General features: G+C 38.1%; 3 protein-coding genes across 4 annotated transcripts; 1 reads left to right on the plus strand and 2 right to left on the minus strand.

The window, feature by feature from the left end:
- Positions 1-378: 378 nt before the first annotated feature.
- On the minus strand, positions 379-5,253 carry LOC110714751 (syntaxin-51-like). Of its 2 annotated transcripts, none has more exons than XM_021893296.1 (7): positions 5,091-5,253; positions 4,270-4,539; positions 2,758-2,963; positions 2,549-2,649; positions 2,341-2,385; positions 938-1,074; positions 379-645 (listed from the first exon to the last, which is right to left on the minus strand). In XM_021893296.1, the coding sequence occupies exons 2-6, from the start codon at positions 4,485-4,487 to the stop codon at positions 949-951; spliced, it is 696 nt and encodes a 231-aa protein (XP_021748988.1). In that variant the 5' UTR covers positions 4,488-4,539; positions 5,091-5,253; the 3' UTR covers positions 379-645; positions 938-948. The 2 variants fall into 2 exon arrangements, with proteins under 2 accessions (XP_021748988.1, XP_021748987.1); XM_021893295.1 differs by having other exon boundaries at positions 379-756; positions 5,091-5,252.
- A 5,697-nt stretch (positions 5,254-10,950) lies between these two features.
- Positions 10,951-11,720, minus strand: LOC110714900. Its single transcript, XM_021893454.1, has 2 exons — positions 11,290-11,720; positions 10,951-11,206 (listed from the first exon to the last, which is right to left on the minus strand). Exons 1-2 carry the CDS (start codon positions 11,656-11,658, stop codon positions 11,066-11,068), a joined length of 510 nt encoding a protein of 169 aa, XP_021749146.1. The 5' UTR covers positions 11,659-11,720; the 3' UTR covers positions 10,951-11,065.
- Positions 11,721-14,200: 2,480 nt separating this feature from the next.
- LOC110714867 (protein sym-1-like) lies at positions 14,201-20,694 on the plus strand. The gene is made up of 8 exons (XM_021893420.1): positions 14,201-14,763; positions 16,232-16,319; positions 16,799-16,893; positions 17,096-17,168; positions 17,310-17,402; positions 17,550-17,636; positions 19,992-20,072; positions 20,170-20,694. The coding sequence occupies exons 1-7, from the start codon at positions 14,441-14,443 to the stop codon at positions 20,070-20,072; spliced, it is 840 nt and encodes a 279-aa protein (XP_021749112.1). The 5' UTR covers positions 14,201-14,440; the 3' UTR covers positions 20,170-20,694.
- The last annotated feature ends 1,257 nt before the right edge of the window (positions 20,695-21,951 follow it).

The raw sequence follows: 21,951 nt of genomic DNA on the forward strand, positions 1-21,951 counted from the left end.
TTTTCCTTACATATCACTCACAAAAGACGGTCAAAGAAGAGGTGATGAATAGTGTAAAAGTCAAAGCGGGTCAACTAAAAAAGAACGGAGGAAGTAGTTAACATGAAAGAATTGGACTTCTTCTTTTCATTTTGCTGATTAATGGTTGAAGTAATGAGAGTGGATCACATTTTCTTAAAAAGAAAAATACGCTAAATTTGACCGCCTTTTATACCAAGGGAATGGAATCAAAAATCCAAAATGTATCATTCCTATCCTTGCCTCCTCGGGTAGGTTTTCCATCATTAGTGGAACGATTCAAAGCAAAAATATTGAACATATACGCATACGGGTGAGGAGTGACTATGCCTACATTATACGCATTGTAAGGCGACAAAAGATAAAATGAACATATTTACTTTAAACGATAGATAGTTAATACACCATTTCACTGTTTCAGAATTCCTGAAACAGCACAATTTCCGGGCAGAAGAAGCCAATATTAATAGTGATGGTCATCACACACAACTTCAGCAGATGCTGAAATTTAACTTGACAAAAGATTGCGGCCACTAAGAAAAATAATACAGAAGGTTGGAATTTGCTGACTGTGAAGGATGCATACTTTACACACAATTCATGGAGACTGTCCAATCTGCGATCAATCTGCAATCATTGCAAAAATAGGTCAAATAGGTGCTTGAGCAATAATTTCATTCGCAGATCCCAAGATTTACGCTTCCAATGAAGTTTCATGATCAATATGCTACCCAGGACCTACAATAGAAAAATACGAGATTAAAAATGAAACTACGTTACTGTAAAAGAGCAATCTCTACCAGAGAAAACCAAAAACAAGGCGGGCACAGCAGAAGCCCAAAACAAAGAAAGAGAAACTTCACTATTCGGTGTACTTCATATTAGAGTCTCTAAAATGAGTAAGATTAATTGAGCTTACCGAACATGATTCTATAGATATTTGATCAGTGCCAATACAACAAGGATGAGAGCCACGATCAAGACAACCAATAGACACAAGCAGGCGCAACCTCCCTTGGTGCGTTTATTAAATATGGCCAATCTCCTTTGAATGCGCTGCTCCAAATGTCACGAAATACAAATTAAAACCCAAAAGATAAAAATCACCATCCACTAATCAATATGCAAAAGAATGAATCTTGAAGTGGAGAGATTTAGAAAGCCCCAAAGACAAAGAAGGTCTCACATTTTCTTGCTGAGCACCAACAGGTCAAAAAAAAAAATTCATTAAGAAGAAAACCAATTATAAAGAATGTCCAAGGGTCACAAGTAGAGGATCTAGAATACTGGGGGGCACATAAAAAGGTTAAGAATTTGAAACTGATGTTCATCCAACAAAACTTTTACTTGTGCATGCAGTTGGTAACTAGTCACTGGACATCATAATATATAACATGGTTGCCATCAGTTAACATCTTGCTCTGTTCTCAGATAATCAACAAATAGCAGCCCAGTAATATCACAAGCTACCTTAGGACATAATTTTATAAGCAATGATTGAATTGATTTGGCACCCAATACATCACTCCAATAAAGGAGGAATAAAAATTGTTTAGCAGTACAAAAAATCAGCTTCAATTAAGATGTTAGACCCGTAACATAAAAGATTTTCAGTCTAAATGGCTAGTTAATATCAAAAAGATATACCTGCAAAAGGAACAATACAAGTATGATATTTGTGGTTGCCATAACGATCATATCAGTACACTCACTCACACATGAGTTGCCACTCTTAAGGTAGGACTTGGGAGATTTTATCAATATTTGTAACATGTTACATAGGATTAAAAAAAAGCTATGAAAAAGTTTGTTTAAAACTACAAGGGACAAAGGCCCAGACATCTAGATTTGCAGGCAGGTTAATACATTTAAGGATATAATTTGACAGTAGCTCCAAAACAAAATAATTTGAACTTCTCTTAAGTATGTCATTTACGCGACACTGTTGTTCTCATTTTGAATATAATACATTTAATATCCAAAAGTTCTTTTAGATCTAACTTAACTTCTCTTTTTTTTTTTTTTTTTTTTGACAGGTAGATCTAACTTAACTTGGAAGCAAAAAGAGTCCACAATAACACTTAAAAAAAAGCTTTTAACAGGCAAATGTTGTGAATACAGATCATAGCAAACATTATATCATCATAAGTGAAACAAACTCACACTTATTTTTTAAAATCTACATTCCAATTACTGTTTTAAGATGTTCAGACAAATCACTTCTTAATTATAAGCAACAAAAAGGTAAGAAAATTATAAGCAGCTTACTTTACCGAAAGCAAACATAAATAAACAAGTATGCAAGTACAAAGACAAAATTACCTGCAAGCGAGAATTTGTAGACTCCACATGATCATCCAAAGTATCCTACAAATAAAAAATTTAGGTTCAGAAGTTTGAATAATAGTTATTACCCCAATGATTCGGTGAAGGTAAAGTATTGTTATTATTATATGTAGCAGATTATGCCTACAGAGAAAGTACAATGGAGAACTTATGCCACAAAAACTGAACCATACTAAAACATTACCAGGAGTCTAGTGTGAAGGGTAAGCTCTTCGTTGACTGCTAGTGCTATATGTTTTGTGCTTACTACAGTCTCCTCCAATTTTTCAAGGCCTTCATCTTGCTCTGCTTAGGGATCAAGGGGGAATGAGGTGTTATTGCATAAACAATCTAGCTAAGATAAGGAGTGTACAACAAATATATATATAAAAATGCAAACTTCTTTTTCCATACCTCGCATAATCTGACGTTGGAAGCCTACAATTCCGTGGTTGTCCATGTTAGATGCTCTCTTCATTACATCATCTGACTTCACATCCGGACCTAGTAAACGATCCCTGTAAGCAGCACTGTATGAATTGAGAGTATTTGCCATCTGACTGACTTTAGATTTCAAATTAGACAACAAGTCATTGCGCTTATTCATCTCTTTTGCTGTTCTGCATAAATGTGAGAGCATAAGCAAGATATTATCAGTGTACTTTTTTTTATAATCAACATGACAATAAAATACACAGTAGGGGGGAGGAGATCAAGGAGGGTAAAAGGTAATACAGAGTAGAAATTATCATATAGAGGTTCTGACTTTGTCATTAACAACAGAAAGATGAAAAACCACCAACATATAAATATATCATTCCTATTCTTTTTAAGTTTAAACGAGAGTTCTAGGCACAATAATACTACATGGTACATATCAGACAAGTAAAAAGATCAACAAAAAAAAAAGTACTATGCAATACACTACCAAAAAATAGGATAATAAGTAAGGACACTGACAAACAGGAATTGTAAATACATTTAAACCCATAAGTGATTAAGTGATAATGATTTAACAAAGATAGTGCTTAAATGTAATGATAAATAGATAGTGCTTAATATATTAACATCTTGATAAAATCAAGTCAACATCAGCTTCCATGATTTTTCAGCTGTCATGCCTATGATTTTGATGATCATCATTAGTTTCTTTTCGTTTCATATAACCAGGTATTCAAGTGCAACTAAATTCAACAATCCAGGAAACCTGTGAATTCTTTAGGGAACCATATGTACCAAAAAAAAGTATACCAAGAGCTTTCCAATGTGTCCCGTGCACAACACTCTGCATGAAAAATCTTATTTCATTTGTAAACACACCTAAGAAAATTTCAAGCCTATGCACAAATTTAACTGTCCACTATTATTCCACAACGTAACAAATGAAAAACATCCTTACAGTAGGACAAATATAACATAAGCCAGACTAGAACACACTATACATACTTATACAACAGCATAACAATGGATCTACATCAAGTCACAAAAGCTTCACATATTCACGTCCAAGACATGCGAAGTAACTTTACACTTCAGAATAAATAAACTTCACCAGCTGCTTTGATACGGAGAACATACAAAATCCAGGCTATAATTAAATTCTACAAGTGTCACTAATATATTATGCTTATGATTAAAAAAGGTAAAAGATAATCATGACACCAAAGAACAGGTCAAAAGGGATATTGATATGAAATGGATGGAAAAGCAATTCATCTTCAAGACAACACATTGAGCCTAATCATATTATAGGAAATCAATGACAATGAGCCGCTGAAAGAATTTAATTTAAAAACAATTACGGTAAACATGGAGACAAAGTGTGGCAACTTTATAAATTCTGGTCGGGGAAGCATGTTGCAGCTTAGCAGTGTACGACATATCCAACAATAATCATTAAAGCAGTTGTCAACTTTATATACTTACATAGGCTGCATGCTTGGGAGCTTTGCTAAAAGTGACTCCAGATTCTCTAGTTTAGTGTTCAATATGGTAATCTTACGGCGAGTACCAGAAAAATGACGCTGTGTCTGTGTTCCAGTTGGCGGTAGAGTGCTTGCCTCAGAGACCATACTGTTTATTTCATCCGCAAGCTTTGATGCTTCGTTATATTCTCGCATCCATGACTCGGAAAGTGATGCCATTTCAGCTAACAGCAATAAACTAACTCCTAAGAAAGATGAACAAAACCAAACCCTGAACAAACAAAAGGACATATGAACAAAAATCAAATTTCAAAATGATCACAACAAGACAGTAACAACTAAAACATCGGTATTCAAGATTCGAGCTTCGAACTTTCAAACTGCAATTATTACAGCTCAATCATCAAATTAAAAAATCAAAACCCAGAAGACCAAATATACAATTGATCAAGGAGAAATTTCAAAAATTTCAAATAACTAAACCCTGCCTGCTACAAGAAATCAGCAACAATTGATCAACCAATTCTTCTTAAACCCTAAATTTTGACCACCCCCAATCTCTAAACAAAAAAGGGGTTTCTCATAACATTCCAAATAAAGGAAAATTAGCAACAATTTCATCAATTTGTTCAACAATTGGTACAAAATTCACATAAAATCTCACAAATTTCAGCAGTGAAAGTCAAAAAATTAGCAACCCTAGAATATTATTAAAAATCAAAAATCAAACGCAATACGAATAATCTTACACGAATTTTCCCAATCAAAATAAAATTACGCAAGAGAAATCATGAAACTGAAGCAAAAACCCAATTACATTACCTGAAATTAAAGATTGAATAAGTGCTGGAAAAGATTGGGATCAAAACAACAGAAAAGTAGGAGAGAGAAAACGAGGGCGTGTGAGGAAAGTTATAGTGGTGGAATTTACGAAATTTCGTGAGGTGAAGCAGTTTGTTGTTGGTTCTAAATTGTCCTCATCTCAATTTAATGCATCATTTTATTCCTAATACAGTTATGTTCTTGTATAATTAATTCAGAGTCGTACATGGATTTTGAATTTAAATTTGATTAGGTTTTGGATTAGGACTACATAGTTAAAGTTTAAGATTAATTAATTAAATTTGAATATTTAAAAAGTTTTTTTTTATTTTAAAAAAAAAAAAATTTTAAGTTCAGTAAATTATTGTGTAGATTGGGCTCACGGTGAGTCAGTCCACCCAAATTGAAAAAATGTACACTCCACAAATAGCAACCTTAGTACATCCATGGAGTTCGTTAGTCCTCAACCTGACACCCTTGACATCGACATCGACATCAATAAAACCATCGACATCAATAAAACCACAGACAATCCATCAAATTTTTTAGTTAACGACACAACAGTGACGAAGGCCATGGCAACGGCGCCTTTGAGCAAAGCTAAAATTCAATCGTCATATGTTGGCAATTGCGGGCTATGCAATTGGTGGTGCGTAAACTGGTTGCGGCTTCGCCCGCTTAGCAGTTCGGTGGTTGTCACGTGGTGGGAGGTACAGTGCAGAGGAAACCACTAATTTTGCATAAATCAATTTTGATCTTGTTAAACTTGATTATGAAAAATGAACGCCATTATGACATATTTTCAAGATTTTACATGTGTTAAACCAATTATGTATGCTTCATACCAATGGACGAATAGATTATTTTTATTCTAATTTATTTATATCAAATTACTATTTCAAATTAAGTTATTTATTAAATTGGATTAATTGATTAAGCTTATAATATTCAAAACTCGATTATTCACAAAAATATCATGTTGAGAGTGCCTATCATATACTAGAGTGTATCACTGTATGACTATATCACATATATATATGATATTACTAATTAACTTAATCTTTACCCTTTTAATAAATTTTGAAAAAAAGTACACATATGATACACTCGAGTGTATAATGAAACTTACAAGTAAATAATGTAGAATCTAAATTGTTTGTGACTTTGTGAGTAAAGAATAAAGAGGTATGTAACATGTGAAAAATTTTATCACCTTAAGCTATCTTAGGTGGCACCGTGGCACACTATACACCACAATAAAAAAAATGTGGGTCATCTGTTTTCTTTTACCAAATTCATTTAAATAATTTTAGAAAATGTTTTAAAATCTTTTTTAAAATAGAAATTAATTATTTTTTAATATTAAAAAAAATATAGGAAAAAAGTCAACGAAATCCCAATCCACCACCGACGCCGACAACCACCAACTAGCCTTCTTCACCCACCGTTGGTGACCTATTATCTTCCCCAAGCCGGCCCACCACCTTCCCCTGCTGATGTCGACCCACTCCAGTACTCCCCTCCTTTTCGCTTTCCGCCATCTCCGGCAATCCATTATCAGCAATATTCGCCATCTTTAAAAGGAAAACCCGCTCCACCTTCTCCCACAGCAGGCAAAGATCGACTTTCCCCTTACACCGACATCACCGGCTGTAACACCCATCCTAAACTCTAAAGACCCACCTGCCCTAGTATATAATTTTTGGAGTTAAGCACAAATTTAGATACTTAATTCTTCCTTTTTTCACCGTTTAGGTACTTAATTTTTTTTACTTTGCTTTTGGGTACTGAGTTAAGAATTTAGGCCAAAAAAAATAAATCAGCCTAAGAATTCGGTACCTTTGGTTAAAGAATTCAGTACCTTGGTTAAGAGAAAGTGGGCCCCACCCAATTAAAAAAATTCGTGGGTCACCCTTATTTTTCTTCCCTTTCTTATTCTTTATTACCCCTTTTTGCTCCCTTTATTCTTTCCTTTTCTGGAAATTCTGCTGCGTCATTGTCGAAGAACACGAGCAAGTTTGGGCTCAATTATGGGGAAAACGACACCAAAAGCCGCCATTTTTTTGAGCTAAGCTCAATTGCTCATGGATTATGTTGATATTTTGATATAAATTTTGAATTTTTTGCCCATTCTTGATGTTATTTGCGACCTAGGGTTTTCGATTTTTGGGGGTTTTTTTGGGGACTTGTTAAACATCGCCCGCGTTTTTCTACATAAAGCCCACATTTTTTAAAAATTTTGACATTATTGCCCTTGTTTTAATTTTTACCGAAAATGAAAATTTTCACTCACCAAAAATGTGGAGCAGGACTGGATCGCCGAGTGAAACCGAAGAGCCCTCAACGTCGGCTAGATGCACCGGAGAGACGCCGTTGACGCCGGAAAAGGAGGTACGAAGCCATCTAAAACCACGAATTGGCGGCTGGCGTCCTGCCGGGACGCCGTGACCGTAGTGGTGGCGCCTAGCCAGGACGCTGCCTCCGTAGGTATGGCGCCTGGCCAGGACGCCGCCACCGTGGCCGTGGCGTCTGGCCAAGACGCCGCCACCATGAAAGCGGCGTCCTGGCCAGGCGCCATCGCCACGGTGGCGGCGTCCTGGCTAGACGCCACCGCCACGGTAGCGGCGTCCTGGCTAGGCGCCACTGCATTTTTTTTTTTTTTTTTTAATTTAATTTAAAATTTGTTTATTTTTTTTTTCTTTTGTGTTACAATTTTTTTTCGTTTTTTTTTTGGTTTTTTTTTGTTTTGTTTTTAATTGTTTTAAAATGTAATGTAAAATTTTGTGTTTGATTTTTGTGTTTTTGATCGCTATGTTTTTTATGTTTATGTTTTTTTTTGTTTTTTTTTTTTGGTTTTTTTTTTTTATTTAATCTAAAGTTTTGTTTATGTTTTTTATTTTTGTGTTTTGTTTTTTTTTTTTTTTTTTTGAATACTTTTTGTTTATGTTTTTTATTTCTTTGTTTGTTGTTTATATTTTATTATTGTTTTTGCTTTTGTGCTAATGTTGTGTCAAATGTATTAATTTAATCTAATCTTATGTGATTATATTTATATGTTATTGTTGCAGGATTATGGTGGAGACGGAAATGATTATAGTGGGATTTTTGTACACGATGGTCTGTTCGAAGATGCTCAACAAGCGGTTGATTGGGCGAAACATGTTGCAATTAGATCAGGTTTTTGTTTAGTAGTAGCAACTCATAAATCTCAACGGGATGGTAGAATGGATCGCATTTTGAGATGCGACCGTTATCGCAAAAGGGAGGAACGAGATTTCAGTCAAGCGATTCGGTTTGATACAAAGCGGAAAGGTTGTGGGTGTCAGTTCAGAGTAAAGGTTCGACAACAGCAAAGGGGTGACGGTTGGGAAGTGAAGAGTTACGGTAAATGGGGGTATCACAACCATGAGATGATCGCATATGAAGTGGGTCATCGACAGTTAAGTGGCCTAAGTCCTGGTGCGAAACTAATTGTAAAAGAAATGAGTGATGCTCAAGTGAAGCCTGCTAAAATATTAGCATCTGTGTTGGAGAAATTTCCTGAAGACCAGCCAAACCGAAGACACATCTACAACGTCAGACAGAAATTGAGGTTTGAACGGTCAGAGGGAAGGAACCCTATACAGCAGCTTCTACACCAGGCACAAGCACGTGGTTACCTGTACTGGTTTGAATCTGATGAAGACACATCGGAGGTGACTCATTTGTTCCTTGTGCATCCTGATTGTGCTGATATGATTTCGTCTTGGCCATCTGTGATTCTGATCGATTCAACGTACAAGACAAACAAGTATAAGTTTCCACTGGTTGAGATGGTTGGGATGACTCCAACGAACCAGAACTTTTTGATTGGTTATGCAGTTATGAAGGATGAGACGGTTGCGAGTTACCGTTGGGTGTTGGAGAAGTTGAGAAATTACATCGGCCCAAGTGTTCAGCCATCGGCCATCATCAGCGATTGTGAGGGAGGTCTCTTTGCCCCTATAGCGGAGCTGTTTCCGGAGTCGAGCCATTTACTGTGCACATGGCACATCAACAACTGCGTGAAAGTCAAAGCCTACAACCTTTTCAACAAGAACTTAGATTCAGCAGAGAGATTGGTAAATGGTAAGTGGCGGAAGATCCTGCAAGCTACCACGGAGGCAGAGTACGACCGAGCCTTGGATAACTTCAAGGATGCATACCAATGGTGCCCGGCAATCGTAGACTATGTGATGCAGCAGTGGGTGCCTCAGAGGGAAAAGTTTGTCAAATATTGGACAAACCAAGTTCTTCATTTTGGAAACACTACTACATGTAGAGTTGAGAGCGCTCATAGAGCTCTGAAGGACTGGATTGATTCTTCCACCTCTGCTCTGGATACACTGTTCGAGAGAATAAACAAGGCTATTGATACTCAGAGGAACGGCATCAAGAACTCTCTCGAGGACTCCAGACGGCGACATGGCACGATGTATAGCCATTTCATATTTAAGATTCTCCATGGTCGTGTGTCACACTACTGCTTGGGGTTGATTCTGAGCGAGCACACCAGGATGAGGGAGTTGGGTGATGAAGTGGCTATTCGGTGCGGATGTGCTATATCGGTGACTCATGGACTACCTTGTGCATGCACCATTCACCGCGTAATTACGCAAGATAGGGCGTCGTTACATGTTGATCAGGTTCATCCATTCTGGCGGACGCTCGTTATCGGAGAGCATGCCGTTCCACAGACAGTCAACCGTGAACAGGAGGAGTTGGAGCAGTTTCGTTCGATGTTTGACCAAGTGTCCTCCAGCCACCCTTCAATCATTCGTAGTGCTACCCACGTACTTCATGACATGTTCAACTCGTCGTGCTTGGATCATGAGGAACCTGAGGGGGTCGAGCGACCACGGGGCCGACAACCACGGCGGGAAAGGAGTGCGTTTGAGTACATTCGTGGTCGTGGTCGTGGTCGTGGCCGTGGTCGTACATCGTCATCAAGTGGTAGTCAAACTTCTTCGTCGGTGAATATGCCCGGCACCGGTACGGTACTTTAGTTTAATTTACTTTTTAGAGTGTTTGTTTAGTTTTCTGCTGACTTGTTAATTGTGTTTTTTGATGTGTGCAACAGGTAGAATGGACATTGAACATTTTCCATATAAAGACAGGATCCCTAACATCATGATGCCGTTCCTGGACGGGTGGAATGATGTGGTTGCAGATGGTAACAGCGGATTTCGGGTTGTGGCTGATGTGTTTCAGATGGGTGAAGACAACTACGGTTTAGTGCGTCAGTTGATGTACAGTGAAATCGCCTCAAACCGAGCTGTTTATCGCCACGTGTACGGACAGGACTTGGATAGGTCTCTGCAGCGTATCCGGTGGGGAGGAGGACGTTGCGGTCAAAATCATTGGTTCGACGCGCCACTTGATCTCTTCGCCGTTGCAAACATCTACAAGTGTGCAGTGATGCATTTCGGCCTTGGTTTGCATGGTGGAGCTTACTATCCATGTACCACGGTTCTGCCTTGGTGTTCGCGTGAGACCGTCACCAGACCGGTAAGAGAGGTTGCTATTGGATTTCTGGGGCCGTCATACAGACATTTCATCCGACTGGACCTGTCACCCGATTTTCCGGTCCCACCGATCATACCAACGTGGTACACCATTCGTACAGCAAGCGTAGAGGGCTGGGATGCGCTATATCATGACCGGGTGCAGCAGTGGAACAATCTAGTTGCCTTTTCTATGTGACCTTCTATTGTTATTGCTATGTTTTTCCCATTTATTTAATTTTCGGATTCTAATTTTCGTATTTAGTTTTCCCATTTAAATGTGAACTTGTATTTAATTTTCGTATGCCCACTAATTACAACTTAAAATAAAAATTATAAAAACTAAAAATATAATGTCAAATTCTAAGAACTTAAAATAATAATTATAAGAATAGATAATGTTAACTTTTACAAACAACTAGGAAAATGTTATATAAATGCACTGCCGACATATCAATAATCTCTCTGTGACGCCCACTGCCACTGCTCAAGGGCCCGTTCCAGTTCATCAATAACAGCTCTGCCTGTTGCAGTCGTCATGTTGTCCCTCTCCTCAAAAAGTCTGTGTCCCAACTGCGTCATCTTTCCCATCCACTACACATAACAAAACACATAAAATTCAATAACGACGTATTATATGAAAAAAAACACAACTACAAATGTTTTATGAGACGTACCGCATCCACGGCAGTGGGCGGTGGCACATCATCATCATCGGCGTCGTCGCCGTGGTGGACGTCTCTGATCAACCTCGGGTGCGAGTGCCGGTTGTACCACTCCATGTAGTGCTGGTCACACATGGCAGCCACCCCAGTTGGCGGCCGCTGCAGCTGCTCAATCCATATGCGGGCAACCATCGGAAACTGCTCCCACGTGCCAATCATGCTTGCCGGCCATTGGACGACGTACTCCTTCGACGACGCAGATCGGACGGCCTTACTGGGCCATGCTGGTGGAGGAGGAACAACTTGGACATATCCAAGCTGGCGAAGACAGCGCTGCGGCATGTACGCCTCTACGATCTCACGATACTGAATCCCACACATCGCTGCAAAACTGCTGCGATCTTAACACCGCCGTGATCCCACACACCAAGTGCCGTTGTGTACAGCGCAACCCTATCCACCGCCAACAGCTCCGCCAATAAATCTGCCTGATCCGCATCTGTGACAACAGATGCTCGGTTTCCCTCTACGGGAATCCCAAGGATGGCCTCGACGTCATGCAACATGATCGTCATCTCACCGAACGGAAGGTGGAAAGAGTTCGTGTCCGGCTGCCATCGCTCAACGAAAGCCGTGATCAGCGTCGAGTCAATCCTCTCATGCATGGTGGCAGGAAGGTGGCTCACTCTAGTGCCCCTCAATCGGCCGACCATCTCGCTCTCCTCCGGCCAAGCCTCAGCCCAACTACACAAGAAGTTACAAGTCCTCTCCCGGGTTTGGCATTTCAAAATGCCGCTATCCAAAGCCCGCTCTTGGTCCTCCCAAATACGGGTAGCGATGTGTCCTAGAAAGCTAGGAATCACACTCCCGTCTATAGGTCCCCCAGCCACCTCGCCCCTCACCACCCAAGAATCATTAACGGCCCTCGACCGTTTTCTGCTAACCGCAGACACAGTGGACGCAGATGATGTGCCAGATCTACTAACAAATCTACCATCTCTACCCTTACGCACGTCTACCCTACGCGTCTCATACACATCATCAAGCCTCTGACTGAATGGACCGTAATCATCATATGGTCCACTCTGATCGTCCACATCCTCATCTGCATCCTCCTCCTCCTCCTCCTCATCACCATCATCATCTTCATCATCCTCAGAATAGTGCACCCGTTCTCTACGAGCCGAGGCCGAAATACCACGGGATCTAACGTGTCTGGGCCCCGAGCTCTCCATTGAGTTGATCGTACTTCTCATAATGTCCATACTCTTCCCAGCCCCAGAACGAAAATACGATGCCTAACACAAAATAACAAAACATGTAATATGCAATATAAACATGTAATATAAACATAAAAAAAGTAATTAAAATAAATAAATAAAACAATATACATATGATGGAAAATAAATTAAAAACATTACAAAATATTAACAACCTAAAAATAAAAAAATTAATAACCTAATAAATAAATAAATAAAAAATTGGAAAAAACAAAGCAAAAAAAAAAATTACCCAAAAAAAACAAATTGGAAAAAACAAAGTAAAAAAAAAAATTAAAAAATAAAACGGAAAAACAAAAACAAAAAAAAGCAAAAAAAAAATTTGAAAAAATAATTCAAAAAAAAAAATAAAAGAAAATGAAAAAAAAAAAATAAATTAGGGTTCCGGCGCCTGTCCCAGACGCCAGAGCCACGGTGGTGGCGCCTGGGCAGGACGCCGGTGCCACGGTGTTGGCGTCTGACGTGGACGCCGCCACCGTGGTACCGGCGCCCTGCCCAGGCGCCATCACCGTGGCAATGGCGTCTGGGACAGGCGCCGGAACCGTGGTGTCGGCGTCTGGGCCAAACGCCGCCGCCCATTCGCCGCCGTCCAGCCACCAGTCGCCGCCGGGCCGCCACCTTTTCCGGTTTTTTTTTTTTTTTTAAAAATAAAAAAATTAACAAAAAAAAAAAACATACCTTTCCTCCTCCAAACCCCCTTGCTCCGGCCACCGGTGCCGCCACTTCCCTGCCTTGCCGCCTCGACATTTTGAAAAAAAATTTCGAGAGAGAAAGTGAGACTACAAAGTTAAGAGAAGATGAGAGTGTGTTTTTTACTAGAGTAGAGAGAATATAATTTTAGTTCGAGGGCAAAAGAGTCATTTCACTTTTAATTTGTGGGCTTTATGTGGAGATTTGCGGGCGATGTTTAGCAGTTCACTTTTTTTGAACAAATTGATGATGTCGATTTTTTGTGTTTTTTGTGTTAAATTTGTTGCTTCGTTGTTGTTTGTTGTTGGATTAAGCTAGCAGCAGGGGAAGAACCTAGCAGCAGCTTTTGTTTCTGTTTTTTTTTTTTTTAATTTCTAAAAAATATGGGAAAACCTTGTTGAAAAATTTGTGCCTAAATAGACATGGTGAATGAACCTGTTTTGATGATATTTGTTGCTGGTGTACTGCTACAGCTTCCGCGTTGTTGTTTTTGTTTTTTTTTTTTTTTTTTTATTGAAATTGAATCAGGGAAAATCGTTTTGGATGAATTTTGTTAAGAAAACATGGTGTGCTGCTAGTGTTTTGCAGGTGTTTTCATGGCATTTTTTGGCCAAGTTCATGCCCCTTTAATTAAATAGAGTAATAACGGCTAATTTATGAGCCAAAGTTAAGATTTTTTTTAAAATATTAATTTTTTAATTAGGTATGGTTAGTGGTGAGTTAGTGGTGAGTTAATTCACCTGAAAATCACTTTGAGTACCCAAAAGCAAAGCAAAAAAAATTGAGTACCTAAAAGGTGAAAATGGGAAGAATTGAGTACCTAATTGTACTCTTAACTCTAATTTTTACTAAAAATAAAGGGGACTATTTATTTTTTTATGGTCATGAAATTGCCACTTTAATAGACCCACCTTTTAAGTATAGTGATGAAAGTTTATTTAATCACCACCTCAGACCTCCCCATGTAACATGCCAATGTCTATTTGACCTTGTGACATTCCAAAGGAATACAACTAAAGGCCAATTTCATGCCAATTAAGTTGCTTGAATTCATAGAATTTGGATTAAACATAGTTTGGCTCTCTCCATAACCCCAACAAAAACCCTTGTGAATTTGTAGACATTGTCGCAGCAGTTACCAATTATTTTCCCTCAAAAACCACCATATTATCACCTTAAACAAACGCCAGAAAATGATTCTCACCTCCACAGCAATTCTCCAGAAAACCCCTTTATTCTTCCCTCATTCTTCAATTCTCTCTCCTCCCCCTAAATTCAACTCAATTTCACCAAACCCACTTCAAAAGTTCAACTCAATTTTCAGTAACAAGGAGTTGGGGTTTACTGAGTTGAGTTTTAAATTTATGGGGCAACGTTATTCTCGAATTTCCGCGGTTTCCGGTGGTGGGTCCGGCGGCTCTATCGGTGGCAATGGCGGAGGAGGGTTTGGTGGGTCCGGTGATGATGGTGTTGGTGGTGATGGTGGGAATCAGTCTAAGTGGAGTTTGCTTTCTTGGTAAAGTTTCAAGCTTGATCTTTAATTTCTTTTTTGAATGTTTTTAAAGCGTTGGATAATTGTATTTTAAGTGGATAATTGTGCTTAATTGTGTTATTATGGTTAGACACTGATGATATAATTGGTTTAATTGTGAAATATAGTGTATGAAGAGAGGTGAGTGTAAGTCGAAATCGAAGTGAATGAAGAAAGTAGCATGTTTATGTACAGGGAATTAGGGATGTGATTGGAAAATTATTTGAGCTTAGTAGAATATGACAATGAAAAATGTTGCATTGTGACAATTCAGAGTAATGAAGTGAAAAGAAAGTAATTGCATTGTGATGGTTCTGATATGTAGAAGGAGGTGGGTATGAGCTCGATTGAAGTGTAAGAAAGAAATTATTATGTTTGTGCTTGGGGAGTATTAAGACAATAGAACTCCTTCTCTTAGAGAATTATGTCTGCTTTATAGATTATTGACAATGATTAATGGCTGCTATATAATGTATGATTATCCAAAAATAAAAAGGAAGAAGGAAATGATGTTTATGACGCTAATAATATGTGGAGGGAGGTGGGTAAGATTGTGATTGGTGATTGAACTGGATGAAAGACATCGGCTTGGTTGCTTATATGAGTTATATTGAGACTTAATTATTTTAGAGTTCAGCATCTCAGGGAAATGAGCTGGTAATTCTTCTTAGCTGACTGTATAGCCTTTTCGTTTAGTCGTGTTGTGGCTACTGCCTATAAGATTCATTGGTTTTGAGAATCTTGACTTTGTCCATTTGGAAGTGAGGACTAAAGAAGGAAATTGGAAGATTCAAAACTTAATGCTGTTGGGCTGCGTAAATATAATGCAGTACTATGTATGAGCCATCTACTTTTATTAGCAGGTGCTGCGTCCCCTGATCTCCCATCGGGTAACTTGTCTATATGAGGTATTTGGTTTGTGGTGCTATCTTTACACAGCAGCAGCGAGTTCTACACGAATTTTTTTTGTCTTGTTGGCAGCAATGGAAATAAAAGGTGCTTGGTCAATAAAGTTTGATGACGTTGTTACAATTATATGGCTTTGTATATGATGAACCAAATATGATTGTTTCATTAGATTTTTACTTGATATGTTAAGTCTATCTATGTTAAATCTTTTAAAGAATAAATTATTCATAAAACGCTAGTATGCCATTTAATGGTTATGAACTTGCTAGTCCAAGACTCACGTACCCTTTGTTTGTTAAATTGATGCTGAGTGTTTTCAATGTTAAATTGTAGTCAAGTATAAACCTAGAAGCTTCAGCCACGAGATATTTGCATCAGGGTTTACTTGAGGTTTTTGTAAAGGCTGTACACAGGCTTTTGCGTAATTATGTATGCCTTTAGAAGCTAAAGTTTGTGTTAACTAGGAAATTGCTGAATTAGTGTTTGCACAATTTGTTTTTGAACATTTACCAATATTCACATGTGCTAATTCATTGGGTTACAGGTACATGGATCTTCTAGTGAAGTCTCCTGTCTTGACGAAAGCTGTTACTTCTGCATTGTTAAACTTTGTTGGAGACTTGATTTGCCAGGTATGACTTAATCGCTTCTCTGTTACCATTTTCACAGGGAAGGTTGAACCATTTTGTTCTTTTCATCCAGTTCACTGTGTATTTTTTCACAATCGTTGCCTATTTTTGATTTGGAGTTGTTGGTTTGCTGGACTAGTCTCATAAAAGACTCGTGTTAAATTGCTTCTCTTTTCAACATGGCTGGGTACTTGGGTAGTATACTTCATGTTGTGTAATTTTGTGTATCAATTTCTGTGAATGTTCAAGTTATTTAAGTTCTGGAAGTTTTTGGTAAACCTACTATGAGAATTTTAGTGTGACTTAGAGTTTCTTTAAGTGCATCTTCCATATGCCTCAATTTGTGTTTCTGCAGCCCTAATTGTTGGTAAGCTATCAAATTGTGCTACTCTTAAAAAATGGTGTTCGGTTTTAATGGCTTGCTTTAGTATGTGAGACGTAATTGTTACAGTTAAACTGACAGAGGCATCTTGTGCATACAGCTTGCTATAGATAAAGTCCCGACGCCGGATTACAAAAGGACCTTCATGTTCACCTTTTTAGGGCTGGTTTTGGTGGGTCCAACACTGCATTATTGGTATTGGCTTCTGCATTTAAACATCCTGTATATATGAATTACAGTTCTTTTGTGGCTTGCACTTATTAGTGCAGCATACACTTTATGTTTTCAGTCAATTCAGTGCAAATCCATTTTACTTTACTTTTGACAATGTTGATTTTTTTCATATGCTGTTTATGGTGTATATGACCTTCTAAATGTTGCAATTTCATGTAATTAGGTACTTATACCTTAGTAAGTTGGTCACTTTACCTGGAGCTTCTGGTGCTTTCCTGCGTCTTATACTCGATCAGGTTATTTCTATACTTTGTCTTTTGTATATGAACTTTTCTCTATTTATTTTGGTCTATCCTGTCGGAAAATTGTCATGGACTTTTAATGTTCCTTTTCTACGTTTGCAAATGTTACTCAAGGATGAATAATATGTTTTGCAGTTCATCTTTGCACCTATCTTTATCGGAACTTTTCTCTCTACATTGATCACGTTGGAAGGAAGGCCTTCAGAAGTTGTTCCTAAGCTTAAGCAGGTTTGTGTAGTTATTTTTTATTCGTTTTTCTTTGTCCTCTGTCCTTCCATTGCTTGAATAATCATTGATAGGCCCTGGGGGCTGGGGTTATTATTACTTTGCACCTTCAGAAATACAGTCACATTAATAGAAGTTAAATGCTTTCAGGAATGGGTTTCATCTGTGATTGCTAATTGGAAATTGTGGATACCATTCCAGTTTCTGAACTTCCGTTTTGTTCCCCAACAATTTCAGGTATGTAAATATGATATTGTGGAAGTTCATTTTATCTTATTTGTGCATAGTTTGCCTTCATCTTTTTTCACCTTTGAGGATGCTAAGAAGTTACCACCCTAACCTACCCAATGCTCAGTTTGCCTGAGGGTCTTGCTGGGCATCGAACGTAGATTTGACCAACTGAATCTTATCCTCTTTGGGAGTAGATGCTATTTATAAATGAAAATAAAAGAAACGAGGGAATTGAATTAATTTTGATGTGTTATCTAAGAGCTTTTTTTTTCAGTTTACATATCTTTTTGGTTTGCCTGGAATTAGCAGGAAGTTCCTCTTGTTTGTTTAAATATGCAGATGCATTAATGACCAATCATTTATCTGCATGCATTAATGACCAACAAAATAAATAAGTTTTAAGGCAATGTCTCTGTTTTACACCGGTGGCATTTTGTATAGGAAAATTTGTTAGAAAGGATCCTTTTAAGTAGACCTTTTGTGAGAAAGGACCTTTTTATTTATTTTATTTTTTTTAAGAAAAAAGGGCAAATTGGGACCTTAAATGATGTTTTTCTTTTTGTTCCTCACCTCCCCAACCACCATGTCCATCGTCATGGCGTCATCCCACCATTAGTCCAACACCGTCCGACCTCCACCACCACACAAAAACCCAACCCCACGTCCCCACCATATCCCTTACCTATTCCTTTTATTTGCTTTTACTCCCTCTTCCTCCCTGAGCCCACCACCAGCCACCTCGTCACTCTACCGAATACAAATTGTCACTTCCGAAACATAACCCCTGACCCCCCACACATCTTCAAGCACCACCCACAAACACCCCTCCCATTTTCCCCTCTCTCTTAGTAACTCTTTCTTTTCTCATTTGTGGCCGCATTATGCAAACCTACCACCTATTGGCGACCCACCACTACCAAACTCACACAACTCTCTCATTCCGTACCCTCCTTATTATCCCCATTTGGATGTAATTTTACGCTTTCTTCATAGTATACTTGTAATTGGTATTATTTGGCTTGTGGTGAGTTCAATGGCAGAGGGTAAGAAGTTGATTGGAAGAGATGATGATGAAGAGAGGGGAAAGATTTGGAGGGATGGTGGCGCCGTGGCGGGGTGGTAGTAGGATGGTGGGCATAATGATTGAAGAGGAGAAACGCAAAGAGTGGAGGTAAAATATCACACGATGGTCAATGCCGGAAATGAAAGTCAAAAGTTGGAATCCGGCAAAAGGTCATTTTTTCACAAGAAGATCTCTATTTAAGGTCCTGATTGGCCATTTGTTTTTATAAAAGGACCTTTCTCACAAAAGGTCTCATTAGAAAGGTCTTTTTTAACAAATTTTCCTTTTGTATACTAGCAATTTTACCCTCAATTAGTGTGTGATGTTTGATCCTCCAGAGTCACCTGATACTCCATATCTGGGGAAGTGCTAAGCACTAGTATCTTCAGTCCATATTGGACACAGACAACAAATAAAGGAATAGATACTAGTAAATACAGAGAGGTAATGAGAAGAGACAGAGAGCAAGAGAAGGTGGGATCGTGTGTGGAGAATAAGCTGTAATATTCACAGGGGTTGGGACTTCCGGAATCTGGATAGAGGGTGGGGACAGCAAGGAGAGAGAAAAAAGAGAGGCAATTATAGTACCACTTGAACAATATCTAGTACCATTTGAACATTTTAATACTATATGAGTATCATTTGAAAGGGAAATGGTAGTATGGTACCGATTGAAGTTACAATGGCACTTTTAGTGTGTACTCTATTAACGGTAAAAAGTACAATTTTGCCCCAACTGGACGGAATAAGTTGTGATCCCTCAGTGTTTCACTGGCAAATTGTAGTTGATTAAGGGAGAATCTGGCTACGGACATGACTACATGAGCATCACTGTGTTCTAGTGCTTTTAGCTCTTCTTGAAGACCTTAAAATCATTCAAGTAATAGGTGCAATGGGCATACTTTGTCAAGTATCAGCAGAAAGTGGGGTGGGTGGAGAGAAGAGAAGATATAGAACTTATTAGGTATTAGCAAACCATTCAATGTACCCCTGTATTTTAAACTTCTCATCAAAATCAGGCATCAAATAAGGTCCCGTATGGAGTAATGTTGTGCTCAACTGATTCTTTAATACACATGGTTGATTGGGGAGGTGACTATTACCCTGGTGTTGGTTGTGGAGAGGGAATTACTGTCATATCTTATTTTTATTAAGTCCTTTAAACTCATGATAGTCACTAACTAGTTTTGAGTTATCGGGCATAAACTTATTTAGACATCCCGCCAGGTTCAAACTATGCTTTGTTGTCCTTGTCTCATCATGATCTTGATTTCTTTAATTTGTGGTCTGATTTTCAGGTTCTCGCTTCCAATTTTGTTGCTGTAATATGGAACGTGATCCTATCATATAAAGCTCACAAAGAGGTGGTCACAAAATAAGTACGCATCTGAATCTTTTCTAATCTTTGATTATTGTAGCATCATACTTTTTACTGTGATTTTTTTCTTTCATTAACTAAACACAGCATGCATTCAGTTTCAGAAAATCTGCACTCGGGTTAGGTGATAATGCACTCTAAATTATGAATATGAAACTTCACTTGCCTGGGGCACTGGAATCTACGCGGTGCTATTACTAACGTTGATCTAGATCACTGACAAAAAATTTCAAATGTGGTGCTTTATGATCCTTAAATCTAAACTGGACAATAGAACATGCATCACATGAGTGGGCATCTTGCTGTTAAGGAAGCTGTTTTCAATTTGCCCTTGTACTTCCCCTCATCTCTCTGAGCTGTTGTGGAACACAGAAAGTCCGAGTGTCTTGCCATGCAAACTATTCTCATGGTGCCGAAATTTTCTTCATGGATCTTGATTAAACAGAAGCGTGTTGTATCTTTCAACTTTGTTGGTTCGCCCCTCATTGTATATCTAATTAGTTGGTTTAAATAACCTATGAGGATTATCTTAATCTCATTTCCTAGTATTCACATGCCTTCTATAACACGCAAATATTGTTACATAGTGATACACCATTACACCTGGGGGTCCTAGGTGTTCCGAAAAGAAGGTACACGGCTTTTTTCGACTGTGTGTGCACGTCATGCACCCCCCCCCCCCCCCTCACACAGGCACACACTAGATGATGTCTAATATATGGTCTGCTTCATTGGTGGAACTATTCTTGGATCCTTGTAGAGTTGTAGGTAATTACAATGGGAACGCAATAGATTTAATTCCTTGAGCATAAAATCTTCTCTTTGAGCTCATGTAGGCGGTCAAAGTGAAGGCGTCGTTTTTATCCAAACGCTATTAGCAAGCTAATCTACTTCTCTAAAATACAATTGCTCTAAATTTCTTTAATTAAGGCTCAAAGTTATGGGGACTATGAAATCGGGCAAGGATTTGATTGCGAAACGAAGTACATGCCCAAAGAATAGCTTATAGAAGAGACTTTAGACGTGATTTGTACTTGGAATTGATATGAAATCATCAAATTATGTCACATCTATAGCTAAAAAGGATTGAAATGAAATAGACATTTAACGATGTGATAATATCACGCTAATTAAGCGTCGTAGACTATGAAAAAATGTTTAACCAAATTTAAATAGGAGTCTATGTAATCAAATTATTGCGATGTGAATTTATTATGGAGTCTAATAATAGAGAGATGATATGATAGTGTAGACAAAATTCGATCACATGTCTCAGATACGATTCGTAGGACCTCAACAAAGTTGATTAGTATTAAACTTGTATTGCGGATTTGCGATCATCAGTCAATATTATGTATTCACATATTATTGTTACATGTCTTTTCACATTGATCTAGTTTATCTAGATGTCTATTGATAGCTTAACTTTGTTTTATTTTTCGGCTTATCTTTTCCACGTCTAAAATATGAATTTAGTTAGGCTAATATTTGTGTAATTAATGATGTCAACGATGATAAGTCAGCAAGATGTAGACCATTGGGCCTTTGTGGGCCTGAAAAGACACGTGTAACGAATTAAGCATAGTTAACTTGGCCCTTCTTATAAATAAGTGGGCCCAAAGTCTACATTTCTAACTTTCTACATGGCCCATTAATTTACTAGTCAATTTTAGGGAGTCCCCTACAAAAGAATTAAATTAAAATTGATATTCCTGTTTGCTTAAAGTTGAACAAGTTTTTAATAAAATTGAAAACAAAAATTTTAAAAATGCAAATATTAAATTGAGTTTTCACTTCACTATCATACGTAGACTTGTTGAAATTGTTCAACGAAATTTTTAGTCTCAATAATTATGATAAAAAGCGACATTTTTTGTACA

Source organism: Chenopodium quinoa, unplaced genomic scaffold, assembly GCF_001683475.1.
Source record: "Chenopodium quinoa cultivar QQ74 unplaced genomic scaffold, ASM168347v1, whole genome shotgun sequence".
In the NCBI taxonomy this organism is placed as follows: domain Eukaryota; kingdom Viridiplantae; phylum Streptophyta; class Magnoliopsida; order Caryophyllales; family Amaranthaceae; genus Chenopodium; species Chenopodium quinoa.